Raw genomic sequence first — 14,496 nt, forward strand, 5'->3', positions numbered from 1 at the left:
AACATGTCTAGACATTATAATTAATAAGGGATATATTTTTAAGTATTCATTGTCTTAACAAGTATATGTGTGATCAGATTGTTCGAAATGTATTGCGCTAATATATCATCACATAGTTCTGATAATCTTCGTCTTCTCATTACATTATCGAAATATTCATTGTCTGTTATTTTCTCTTTGTTAAATGTTGTCAGGTAATAATAATAATGATAATAATAATTATTATTATTATTGTTATTATTATTACTATGTATTCTGAAAATAATTATCACAAAATTCATGCTATTTCACAAGCATGACCAGCTTGATGCTGATAGTGATATTAAATGTAGGGAACAGATATGTGATGTCAGACTGTTTGAAGTGTTATAGCTCAAAAATTGTTTAGGTAGTAAATTTTTCGCTCACATTACAACAGTGAAAGGCATCAGCCTGGAACTTTTAATAATTTTTAAGTTGATATCCTGTAGATGTATAAACGTTGCATTTTTGGTCATTACCTGTGCCACAACGAATTCATTGTAACTATCTACAACTAGAAAAAATAAGATAGAAACAGAGAGCACGGAATAACAGAACTACGATAGGTCAGTCAGGTCTGCCACAATACATATGTCAGGCTACTTTATAATATACTGTTCGTGTTAGATATTACTCAAACTATTTAAGGACGATGTTAGTGTGAAGTAAAAACAGGTTGGGAGGTTTACGTATTGGATTCAGTAACAAAAGCATTGAATCATTTGAAATTCCTAAAATCTCACTTGGGGAATAAGACACATTTACAGGTGTGAGAATACTTATAGTATTTTCAGTGGAGAAGTAAGCATCAATGTGTTATGAATTCAAGCCCGCTTAGTTATCACATGATTTATTTGCCAATCGAAATACGCCTTATCCAATCTTAGCACTGTGCCAAACCAATGACCTTCAACCGGTATGAGAAGCCTGGCATCCTTATTGTTCCTTTATCCGCCTACCCCTTGCAGTTGAGCCAATAACAGCTTCTGTTATGCGAATCACTTATTTCATGCATACTTGATTATATAACAGCCAAACAGACCGCATCATACCATAAAATATTATATAACATTTGCACAAGGTCAAATCAGAATGTGGCTGTGAACGTGGGAGACAGTAATCAACAAACTGAATATAATTTAGGAACAGTAAATTGTATGATAATAATCTATAGGTCGAAATGAAGCTTAAAATAAGATGAATATAGATACACACAATCTAAATACTGAATAGTCAAACAATAAGAATATTTATAGAATATTCGTCCATTAATAGATCCCAGAAGTTACCCGTACTTTAATCTTCACTAGGATATAACACAATGCAACGGACAAAGTATATGGTGATTTTATCTCACGGATAGATTGTGGTGAACTACTCCAGAGTCTGAAACATTTCCTGGTAAATTAGTTCATATAGAAAGAAGATTTGGAATTCGGTTGTTTCACTAATGACAGAGAGTTACGGATACTGTATCTAGGAGTTTCTGCATATTGAATTACTGCACACGATGTAAAAGATAGTTGATTAAGTACTTTGAGGAAAATTATTAGACTCACTTGGATTCGCCTCTTCTATAAAGGATCCGGTCCAAGTTTCTTACATCTGGATTTATAATTCAAGGCACAGTCAGTTCCAAGAATGCGAAATGTAAATCGTCTCTAAACGGATTCAAACCATAATCCAACCTTTGTGCGAACACTACTAAGAATAAACTTGCAGCATTCTGGGATTGGTTGAATATATACTTTATACATCAAAATGTGTGACATGTTGTTATAGAGAGTATGATTTATGCCACCCATATGATGGTGGGACTTGAAGATCAGTTTCGAGACCTGTTCTGTAAAGGATGAATTGTAGGAGTATTTTCGTCCTAAGTCCACTAATGTATGCAACTTAGATAACGCCTTACGATTTATGGTAAGATCTAAGTAGGGTGATATGTTACCAAAGCATATCCATCTACATTTGGCCATGTTAGACTCCAACTACCATTTTGAGCATCACAAGGCTACTTTGTTGAGCTCCATACTGATGCAATCTTGCATACTAATCAGCTGATAAGTAGAAAATGAGTTTTATTCATTAGGATTCTTTATTCTATGAGATTCATAAACCAAAAACATTACTCAGCTAGACAAAATGTACTCAGTTCAACTTTTACCCCTTACAATATTATGTACTAATTTTACTTACAGTCCAGAATCTATAACAACCTAATAAGATTAACTTATTGTTTAACATTTGTCATATTAGAACTGAAGATAAAAGAGAAAAATATTTTGATTACAAATGTATTCATTAAAACGGGGGATTGATTATCTTTTAATGTATTTATGTTTAACTTCAGAAGAGGGTTGGTGGATATTATAGTCATTCCAATAGTTGAGATCATGAGTCAATTGAACCTAGACCACCATGGAAAACCTGGAAGCACTGATCCGGCATCCAACGGTGTTAATGTTTAACTTCAAACGATCCACGAAATTGAGCGACACATCCACTATCGTCTTCAGTTCAATTTGTAAACAGTTGACTGAAGAGTCAGATTTCGTTCTTTTGCTTAGAACGTAATAACGTGTATATTTATGATAATTCAGATCGGTAAAGTATCATGAACAACTTCAGCTACATTGATAAATTTATAGAAATAAGAATCAGCATCTAATTAGTAATTTAAAAATCTTTTTACTTTTAATGATCCTTTCATATTTGAGTGTGTTTGTAAAGCTGTAAAATCATTATCTTATCAGAGTGATGACCATACACGTTTCTCTGAGCTGACAACCATTTATTCATCAGGGAACGAATGGAATAAGACGTCTCAAAAGAAGTAAGTACTGTTTAATTACTTAATGGTTATTTATTATCGACCCATTATGAATCGACCGATCAATGATAAACACAAAATAATGTAAATAACTTATGTTCATATCGGAACATTTTTTGTTGATATATTTGTTTAGACTATATTTCAATTTACCTAAATCTCCAGACTTTTCATGGTTACTGCCAGTTCCAAGCCCGGTTAAAATAAAAGAGGAAGGTTAAGTATGGGGTCAGCAACACCATCTCATAGAAAACAACCTCACTACAAAATCTCCAAACAAAACAAACAAATTAAACTATTTCTACTCTGACTTACAAATTAAACCATATTCATTCAGAAGAATTAGGGCACCTCACGATGAAAGCAGAGATTCTTCAAAAGACACGAAGCCGATGCCACTTCTAACAATCACAGCTACAATTTTTATAGTGACATGGAACATCCACACAATGTGCGAGACAGAGAAGACCAGTCAAACAACAACCGAAATGATGAGATACAAACTGACACTACTCGGAATCACTAAAACCCATTAGACTCAAGCTGGACAGCAAAGATTAGATATGAGAGAGATGCCACTATACTCTGGTCACGAAAACGTAAATGCTCCACACAATCACGGAGTAGCTCTAATGATGTCCACAGAAGCACGAAATGCACTTGTTGGATGGGAATCTCACGCATCCACAATCATCAAAGCATCATTCGAAACAAAGAACGAGGAAATCACTACGAATATTATCCAATGATATGCACCAAAAAATGATAGCAACGATGACAATAAAGAACAGCTCTATTCGAGACTACGATCAATCATAGTGAAGCACCCAAGAAATGACCTCACCATCCTGATGCGAGATCTCAATGCCATAGTCAGAATAGACAACACCAGATATGAAGATATCATGGGAAGATATGGATTGACTGGGAGAGAGAAACGATAATGTTGAGAGATTTGCCAATCCATATGCATTCAACAAATTGGTTATAGGTGGCACAATATTTCCACACAAACACAAAAAGCTACATGGATCTCGCCGGACAACACCACAGAGAACCAGATAAATCATATTTGCATCAACAAAAAATTCAGAATGACAATGGAAGATGTGAGAACGAGGAGTGAAGTTGACATACCTTCAGATCACCACCTGGTGTTTGTCAAGATGAAACTGAAGCTAAAAAAGCACTGAACAACTGGCGAAACAGCATTTCAAACGGTCAATGAGGCCTTCCTTCGAGATACTTACAAGCTCAGGGAATTCGAAATAACTCTCAACAACAGGTTCCAAGCTTTATAGGATCTACTGAAAGAACAAGAAACTACTATTGAGGACAACTGGAAAAGGATCAAAGAAGCATCAACTTCAACGTGTCAGGAGGTTTTGTGACGTAGGAAGCATCACAATAAGGAATGGATCTCTATGGAAACCCTGGACAAGATTCGAGAAAGGATGAACAGGAAGACAACAATCAACAACAGCCAAACAAAAGCTCGGAAAGTCAAGATACAGACCAAATTCACGGAAGCAAGGAGGGCGAACTGGAGCATTAAAGCCGACAAGCTGGATTCTAAACTACAACTAGGTGAACACCAACACAATCACACTTGGTGGAGAAACTCCACAACTGTGAAAACATTCACCTATCTGGGAAGCATCACTGATAAACAAGGAGGATCTGATGCAGATGTAATTGTAAGGATTGGCAAATCAACGGCAGCACTCTTACAATTGAAGAACATATGGAACTCACAACAACTGTCAACCAATATCAAAGTCACAATCTTCAATAGGAACGTCAAGTCAATTCTACTGATTGGAGGTAAAACATGGAAAACCATGTCAACCATCATCAACAAAGTACAAGTATTTCTAAACATTTGTCTACACAAGATACCCAGTATCCGCTAACCAGATGTCATCAACACCAATCTGCTGTGAGGACGGATAGTATACATATTGTGAAAATCATCAAACTGCATCATGAGGCAAGCGCTTACTTGGAGTGCTGAAGGAAATTGAGAAGAGAAAAACTAAGGAACACATTACGTCGGGAATCAGGAGCAGACATCAAAAGAATGAACAGCAACTGGAAACAACAGGAAAGATTTGGTCATAACAAAATGGGATCGAGAATACTGATGGGCGGCCAGTGCTCCTTCACTCGGGGTAGCAGGCGTAAGTAAGTATATTTCAACTTAAAATAGACATCATACAGATAAGGTTTGAATGAAGGATAGATTTGAAAATGAGCTATTCTGACATCATGTATATTCACTTACGTAAGTTCTAATGCATTGAAATGAATTTATTTGATTTCTGAAAAAAATGAGTATTGAAATTTTCAGTAAGTATTTAACCGGAAATTTGTGTACTTTTAACCGATTTAGCAGAAAATAAACAAAACGCATTACTTATTTTAGCTTTGATTTTAGTGATCATTTATTTGTTTACATTAAAGGGGAGTTATCAATATTATCGTACAAATGTGATCTCTGTTTTATAGTAAATAAGTTTTTTTCTGTTTGTTAATTATACTGCACTATGTTCAGCTTGATCAGCAACAAATGTTAGAAATTCTCTAATATTAAGTCGTCCATCTCGATCGGTATCATATCGTTTCATGTAATTTCGAACAGATCTTCTCACTTCAGAAGAATTATCCCCACCAAATAGTGAACAAATCTCATGAAAATCCAAAGTACCTGAACCATCTTTATCCAACTTTCGAAATAGACGTGTCCAACTAAAATGAAAAAAATATATATTTGACTGGTTGCCCTCAATCTGTATTTATAGTTTATGCATTCAGTAAATGAAGTCAATCGATAGTGTTATGTTTTGCGTTTGATACCGATTTATGACTTGGAATTAAACAAGTACATTGAATAAGATACAGTACTGAAAATTTATCATTTTTCATAGATTCTCTTCAATATTTGCACTGAAACATGGTATTATATATGATCATAAATGGTTGCTTGAAACTAACGTTATCCCATAAAATATATTGAAAAAGATATCCTGATGAGGTAAATGATCCAATGTTTGATCACCAGTAAGAATTGAGAATATTATAGATATATTTGAGAATCATAAAATTGTAACAAACCTCGAACGTTCTTTACTTTGACTAGCAGAAATAAATACACCAAATTTAAAGTGATTTATCTTTTTTAAGCACAGACCACCTAAAACATTTCAGATATTATTACTGTTCTATTCTTTGTTGAATGGTTTTAATCTGAATCTGCGGCTTAATATCTATCAATTGAAGGGGATTACACTTGCTAAAACGTGAGTTCAAGATACTTAATAAATAGTAAAATCCAGTGGACATCCCTAAGGTGCTTTATGTATTATGTTCACCCATAAATCACTAAGTAAGCGATGCAAACCATTGCTTCCGGTCACATTATTCTATGTTACTTCAGTCTATGTGTAGCTTATTTGAAGCCTAAAAGAAATATTTTTTGATACTCTGCAGATTATTGTCTTTTTTTGTTCAGCTTGAAATGAGTCTGTGATTCGTATTAAGTTATTATATTGTAGTTCGATAAAAGAACAACCAAACTGATGAATTTGACGACTTCTACAAATTCAGTTATTTGTTGCCATTTAAATATCATATTCTCTTCAAACACATGAGCTCCTTCAATTTAAGAAACATCACTTTTGCCAATGTGATTAGCAGACTAACACATTTTGCTAAAATTTCAGTTTTTCATGAACAATTCCTTTCTTAAAATCTATTTGTAAGCCTACGTTTAGTCAGTGTACTAGTCTACTTTAAATATTTTTGAGTTGTTTGATGGTGTCTTCTTAATGACTGCTTGTGTGACTTCATATTTAGTCTTGTGACATTGTATGTAAATTTATAACCAAGATTTATTCATCTAAATAGCTAGTTGGCTTTACCATTCTTACCAGTTATCTGTAGAAATATGACTAAATATATATTCATCTATAATTGTACTGTTATCTAACATTTAAGGTTATGATCACGTGTCATTCGACTTGTCATTCAATGATCATGATTCTTCATAAAATTATGGTGTGTTCACAAGATCAGTTATTTAAATAAATATAATTTGTTAACTCAAAGAGCTATTAAAACAGTTCTGAATATCATGAATCAAATTAATATAATAATATACTTTGTGTTGGATATTCAATAAATTGTAAATAACACTATAAGGGCATTATCTTTTTTGTGTTCAACTGTTAGATCATTTCCCATACATGATAATGTTTAGGCTGAGATAAAACAGTCAAAATTATTTATTTATGATTTAATATTCAGTAGCTCTGAAATGAATATTACTTACAAAATGTTATCAGTCTACTTGAAATAGTAACTATGATACTAGTAATTACATAAAGTTATACACTATATTTTTTGAGAAAAGGCTGGAAGCAATAGACAGGAATCCTTAGAAACATCGACATTGTCTTAAAGTATTAAATTGTATCCTATAATCAATCAGTTAGGTAGATTAACCAGTAAGATAACAGTTTCTGTATAATTAAAAAAACTTTTATTGAAGTCAATGTAACCGTGTTGTCGTAACTCAGTGACCTAAGTTTATATTAGTCTACATCATTGTCAGTGTTCAAAAGAAAAGAAAATATCTGGGACTATATATATAGCATCAGAATGATTACAGTTTTAGCTAATCATTTGACTTACGCATCGATTGATTGACCTGTCAATCCCAATATTAATTTATATTCACCAAAACTTATCATGCCATCACCATTGATATCGAATAATCTAATTAATTCCTATAAATAAAACAAAATAAACATTTGAATAAAGAAAAGTAACAACAGACATATAAACGTAAATTTATTTTCAGAAGGGGTTTTTGTGGAAATTTAGTATTTTTATAGTTGAAAGCATGAGTCAATTGAAGCTAAACCAGTGCTCTGGCGCGAGACTGGTAGGTCCTGGGTTCAAATCTCACGAGGCGAGGTCGTGTATGTGCACTTCTGAGGAGTCCCACAACAAGACGAAACGGCCGTCCAGTGTTTCCAGGTTTTCCTTGGTGGTCTAGCTTCAATCGGTTCATGCTTTCAACTATGTAAATTTATTTCCTTTATTCCGTAGTTGTTTAGACTGATTTGAAACAATCCATTTTTAAGTATCTATCAGCAATATTTTGAAAACACATCATATCACGTTGCTTCTTTTTTATTGTCAAATAATCAACATTATGCCTTAGATACTTTATCTATTAAAATTCTTTGTATGAAAACTTAATTGACGTATACAGTGAACATTAGATATCTAGAAGTAGTTTATTGTTTAAGTATGAAATAACAAACCTAGTTAACTTAATCATCAACTAATTCATACAATTAAAATTTTATCATACCATTATCAGACATTCTAACCACAGAAAAGGAATTCTAATGATACATATGTATTATATATATATATATACCACTGTCACAGAATAATATGTTTTCTTCAGCAAAGACTAACCCATGATTTAAATTGTCTGATCTCAATTTATCTATTTTAAGGCTAAGAATATTGATTATTATGATAAATTGAATTATAATTAAACTTCAATAGACTTATTAATGATAGAATATAACAGTAAATCAAGAACTATTCATGTTATTGTTGTGAACTATCGTTTGCAAAAAAAAGAAACTAATCGAGAATGAAAAATATTCTATGTTAAAAGTAGAAACATAGACCGATAAATTATTACTCATTGAAAATAAAGAACAATTATCCTTAATCCTTCATATTCATTAACTTTATAGATATTGGTTTAAAAATATTTGAAGCAATGTATATAAACTCTTGACCATTTGAATGAATCTCATGGATACAAATTTTTGTATCAATTTAATAAAGTTTAGCTTGAAAAAACTGATTTCATTAAAAACGAAAAAATTAATCTAATCCTTTCAAAACTTTGATAAATATCATCGTGTGCTAAAAGACATATGACTTTATAAAATCTAAAGGTACGATTATTCTCATTATATGAGAGTCAATGTTTTCTCTTGAAACTAATTGTTATATCCCGTGGAGATTTATGACTGGTAACTTTGAGGACTATTTATGGACCAATATGATATGTATATTTCCTATTGTACAACTGTTAAGTAACTTAAGTATTCATATTCATGTTCCTTTTATCATGAGCTTTATTTTGACCTATAGACTATTATTATACGATTTACCATTCTTGAGTTATACACAGTCTATTAATCACTGTTCCCCCTATTCACAGCCACATTTGGCTAAATCTTGTACAAATATTATTTTTTTATTTTGTGGTACGATGTGGTCAGTTTGTTTCGTATATAAACCCAGTACATTTGAGAATAATGATTCATATTGCAGAGGCTGCTATTGGTGTTCTGGACTTAACTGACTGGGTTAGGCAGAAAGCAGGACTGATAGGTACTGAAGACTGGTCATACGGCTTTTGTGTATCATTACTCTGATCGATAATTCACTTCTCTCTGATTGGCGGGGATTATCACGTCATATACTTAACAGGGCGCACACTCACTCGATATAACACTAATATCTTCTAGTCTTAGTTTTATGTCATAAGTTTAGAAATGCTATTTCTAATATACTATAATACAACCTGTGCAATCTGAACTATTCATAAATCCATCATTCTTTCAAGTTGCTACCCTTTTTTGCAATAGACAATGAAATACTACTACCAATTTTTATCATCATTACCTTCTGCACAAAAAACAGCTGTATACTCATTGTTCTTCGTCTTATCCTTAACTTTGACTTATTTTTATTCCGAGAGCAGTTGTAATGTTGTTTTATTAATAAATAAATTTGTCTGCTAAAAATTTAATTATCTTCTTACAACGATAAGTCTACTAAAATATACAATGATTAAAACGCTCAACCAAATCAGACTTTAACACGTTTAGCAGGTTCTCAAACAATTTGAAATATCCGTTAAATATTTCTATCTACAATGAATATGTTTTTGTAACTGTGACTGCTTTCTTAACAAATTATTTCTAGAAATGCTTTGCAAACGGAATATATATATATATATATTTATATGGTAATCTTATTCAAATACAAATATCTAATGAATATACAATATTTCACAAGTATAATCACTTCGAACTCCTCCTACAGCCTTTCTAGATTTGCTGCCGGTTCAAAGCCCGGGTAAAGGCAGAGGGTTCAGGGTAGGGTCAGCAACCCCATCTCATAGAAAACAACCTTACCACAAAGAGCGCCAAACAAAACAAACGAATCAAACCATTTCAACTCTGACCTCCAACTTAAAGCATATTCATTCAGAAGAATTAGGGCACCTCACGATGAAAGCAGAGATTCTTCAAAAGACACGAAGCCAATATCACTTCTAACAACCACAGCAACAATTCTCATAGGTACATAGAACATCTACACAATGTGCGAGACAGAGAAGACCAGTCAATTAACTACGGAAACGAGGAGATACAAACTGTCAATACTCGGATGATCGAAATCCAATAGACTCAAGCTGGACATCAAAGGTTAGATATGGGAGAGATGCCACTATACTCTGGTCACGAAAACGAAAGTGCTCTAAACAATCACGGAGTTACTCTAATGCTGTCCACAGAAGCACGAAATGCAATTGTTGGATGGGAATCTCACGCATCCACAATCATCAAAGCATCATTCGAAACAATGAAGGAGGAAATCACAACGAATATTATCCAATGAATATTAACCAATGATAGCAGTGACGACAATGAAGACCAGCTCTATTTGAGACTACAGTCAATCAAAGTGAAGTGCACAAGAAATGACCTCACCATCCTGATGCGAGATCTGAATGTCAAAGTCAGAATAGACAACACCAGATATGAAGATATCATGGGAAGATATGGATTGACTGGGAGAGAGAAACGACAATGATGAGAGATTCGCAGATCCGTGTGCATTCAACGAGTTGGTTATAGTTGGTAAAATATTTCCATACAAACACATACACAAAGCTACATGGATCTCACTGGATCACACCATGGAGAAATGTATACAACAGATTTGAATCAGTAGAAAATTCAGAATGACAATGGAAGATGTGAGAGGGAGGAGAGGAGGTTACATGTCTCCGGATCACCACCTGGTTTTCGTCAAGATGAAACTTCCAGATAAACAAGCTAGTTTTCCTAAGGATCGGTCGCACACAGACTGAATTGAAACACTACGGATCATCGTGGAACAATCAATTGAATAAAGCTCATCACTATACATCAACTTCATTGATTATAAGGAAGCGTTCGACACTGTGGATGTGAGGACGTCATGCAACCTTATTCAACACTATGGAGTTCCTGAGAAGATTGTCAACATTATCCAGAACTCATACGACGGACTACGGTGCAAAGTGGTGCATGGAAGACAGCTGATAGATGCATTTACAGTAAGGACCGCAGTCAGACAAGGCTGTCTACTCTCCCTCTTCCTCTCTCTTCTCGTCATTGACTGGATTAAGAAGACCTTGACATCTGAGGGGAAGCACGGAATACAATGGACATCACAGAATTAATTCGAAATTTTGGACTTTGCAGATGATCTAGCCCTCCTATCTCATACACACGAACAAATGCAGATGAAGACAACTAGTGAAACAGCAGTCTCTGCACCAATGGGCCTCAACATACACAAAGGAAAAAGCGAAATTCTCAAAAACAACACAGAGAACGCCAACACAATCACACTTGATGGAGAAACTCTGAAAGATATGGAAGGATTCACGTATCTGGGAAGCATCATTGATGGCTAAGGAGGATCTGAAGCAGATGTAAAGGCGAGGATTGGCAAAGCGAAGACCGCATTCCTACAATTGAAGAATATTAGGACTCACAACAACCGTCAACCAATATCAAAATCACAGTCTTCAATACGAACGTCAAGACAGTAAGTTCTACTGTACGGAGCTGAAACGTGGAGAACTACTACAACCATCACCAAGAATTCACAAGTATTTATAAATAGTTGTCCACGCAAAATACTCAACATTCACTGACCGGATACTACCAGCAACAGCGCTAAATTGGAGAGGACAAACCAGCTTCCAGCTGAAGAAGAAATTAGGAAAAGACGTTGGAAGTGGGTCGACATACATTAAGGAAATCACCAACGTGCATCACGAGTCAAGCCCCAACTTGGAATCCTTCGGGGAGTGGGAAAGAGGATGACCGAAGAACATACTACGTCAGGAAATGGAAGTAGATATGAAAAGGATGAATGTTAACTGGAAAGAACTGGAAAGGATGGCTGGGGACAGTGTTGGATGGAGAATGCTGATGTGTGGTCTTTGCTCCTCCACGAGAGGTAACAGGCGTGGGTAAGTAAGGAAGTTATAATCATTTAAACCAAATAATCCCAAATGATAACTATTATTTTACAACCAACGAATTTCTTACCAGTTTATTTTAGATTATCTAAAGTAAGCTTTTAAGTCAAGAATCTGAAAACGAACAAAGTCTTCTATTTGTTCTCATAAATTATTTCTTTTCCAATATTTTGAAGCATCAATATCAACGAAATTATGATCTCACACTAAAACAGCTCCGACATTTTACTTCTACCTAAACACATTTACTTATCTAATGTTGATTATCAAAACTCATGAAATATTTAAAAATTTTATCTTTCTGCCAACTCGATTATTTGTAGTGACGTATATTAAAACATTGAAAAAGATGTAAACAGTTTTAAAAAATTTATTACTGTAGGAAATAAAAAATATCTCGATACTTTTATAGGAACTAAATCTTAGTCTAAACTTTATCAGGAGAAAAATAATATTACGTAATGAAGGCATTTTGCATAGAATAATGGACTTCAATTTCGTCTAGCTAATTACTTTTCATTATGATCAGTCTGCATTATTGAGGAAATTGCTAATCTCGTTAAAATCTGGACTTACATCAAGTCATTTTATAATTAAAGAGACTATCACTAAGTTATTCTGGCTAATCTTATAAATGCAGATGTTTCAACTAGTATGTTTTCTCATGAGATATGGAAGGAATAAAACCATATTTTATGTTTCATACAGCTTTTATTCACAAACATAAAAATGCACTTGATAAATGACTTTTATACTATGAATTATTGGGACGTTGACTAAAACCACAGTATAAAGATGTAACAGATGGAGTGCATAGACTGAACACAGTTTTACTAATCGTGAATGATAACAAACTAGTTTATTTTAAAAGAATTCATATATGTAGTTGAGCGAAAATAAAGAATCATACATTAAGACGTGTGGATTAGCTTTATTAGTTAACTCTACTCAATGTACCCAGGAACGAAACGAAATGCCTCTGAGTAAAATAAACAACACCGAAAACCAACTATTACTTTTTGAACGTCGTTATTTACCATAATGTTGATATTATTTGGTTGGGGGTAGACAGAAGTGAACACTAGACTTATGCTTTGTGTTAACTGCCTCTCGGCAATAAGGCGTGCACGTATTGTTAAGAGAACTGATACTCCATGGTAGATTCGAACATAGACCTCCCAGCCGTACAACTTGCATGAAACATAGATCCTTAGTTTTCTGTTAACTATTTCTAGCCAGATAACATTGAAACATAGTGTGTGTAGTGCTGAATCACTGAGACAGGTATCTTTATTTAAATCTAACCAATAGGATGCGATCAACGCTAAGGACTAAATAATGATGACGTTAATGTTCAATTAATGATCAATCAACGTAAATCACCACATAGTATTTGTTCAACTCTGGATAGCTCATATAACAATCAATTTATCTCTGTGTTTATGTTTAATAGGATGACAAGGGAAGCATAGTATCCATCACATTATCCAGAGTAGTAAAAAAAAAACGAAATTACGTGTCACTACCCAACATAATATGCAGTGACACTAGTGATCCACATTTGATCGAATCGAATCTGAATATTTTTTCAATTTTAATAACTATAGATAATTACTAAATACTTTAAACAGTATTATAATATTATAACAATTAACTTACATGAACTTTCTGTCGATCTGGAGATGTAGTGCCAATCTTCGTGAATAATTCTGTTCTTGAAATGTAACCATCTTTATTTCTATCTATATCACGAAACATTCTTAACAATTCATCAACCTCTTTTTTAGATGGCATATCTTTGTAAAATGTAAATTATAAATATTTATAATATTCCTTTAAAATTTATCTAGATGGTTTCTTTCAAAATGTTTATATTTTGGTTGTTTACAAAATAGTCACTCAGTACGTCTTTCTTAGCTAGAATAATCCTTACTGTTGAGAATACTTTTAATCTAAAAATCTCATTAGTATATTTATATAGTTGTATATGCATATTTCAATGAATCAATTAAGACTTACTATTAGATGAAATAAAATTAGATCATGTGTGATACGCTGATTTTATTTTTTTTTTCTTTAGTAGCTTTATTTGATTATTATTGTGTAAAAAAATGCATTTTTTGTTTGTTTGTTTGTTTGTTTTTCTAGGTCGTGAAAACGTGGGTGTTTTGAAATTGTGATTTATTCTATTTTACAATTCATTGAATTATGAACAAAAATTCAGCATTAATAGTCGATATATATTTTACAAAACTGATGAAATATTTTATACAAAATA

The 14,496-nt window shown here is 33.3% G+C and overlaps 1 protein-coding gene across 1 annotated transcript; it reads right to left on the reverse strand.

The window, feature by feature from the left end:
* Positions 1 to 5,283: 5,283 nt before the first annotated feature.
* Smp_025380 (similar to 16 kDa calcium-binding protein) lies at positions 5,284 to 14,200 on the reverse strand. Its single transcript, XM_018789516.1, has 3 exons — positions 13,878 to 14,200; positions 7,547 to 7,641; positions 5,284 to 5,602 (listed from the first exon to the last, which is right to left on the reverse strand). Exons 1-3 carry the CDS (start codon positions 14,010 to 14,012, stop codon positions 5,389 to 5,391), a joined length of 444 nt encoding a protein of 147 aa, XP_018654952.1. The 5' UTR covers positions 14,013 to 14,200; the 3' UTR covers positions 5,284 to 5,388.
* Positions 14,201 to 14,496: the final 296 nt, after the last annotated feature.

The sequence above is a fragment of the Schistosoma mansoni genome, chromosome W, assembly GCF_000237925.1.
Source record: "Schistosoma mansoni strain Puerto Rico chromosome W, complete genome".
NCBI lineage: Eukaryota > Metazoa > Platyhelminthes > Trematoda > Strigeidida > Schistosomatidae > Schistosoma > Schistosoma mansoni.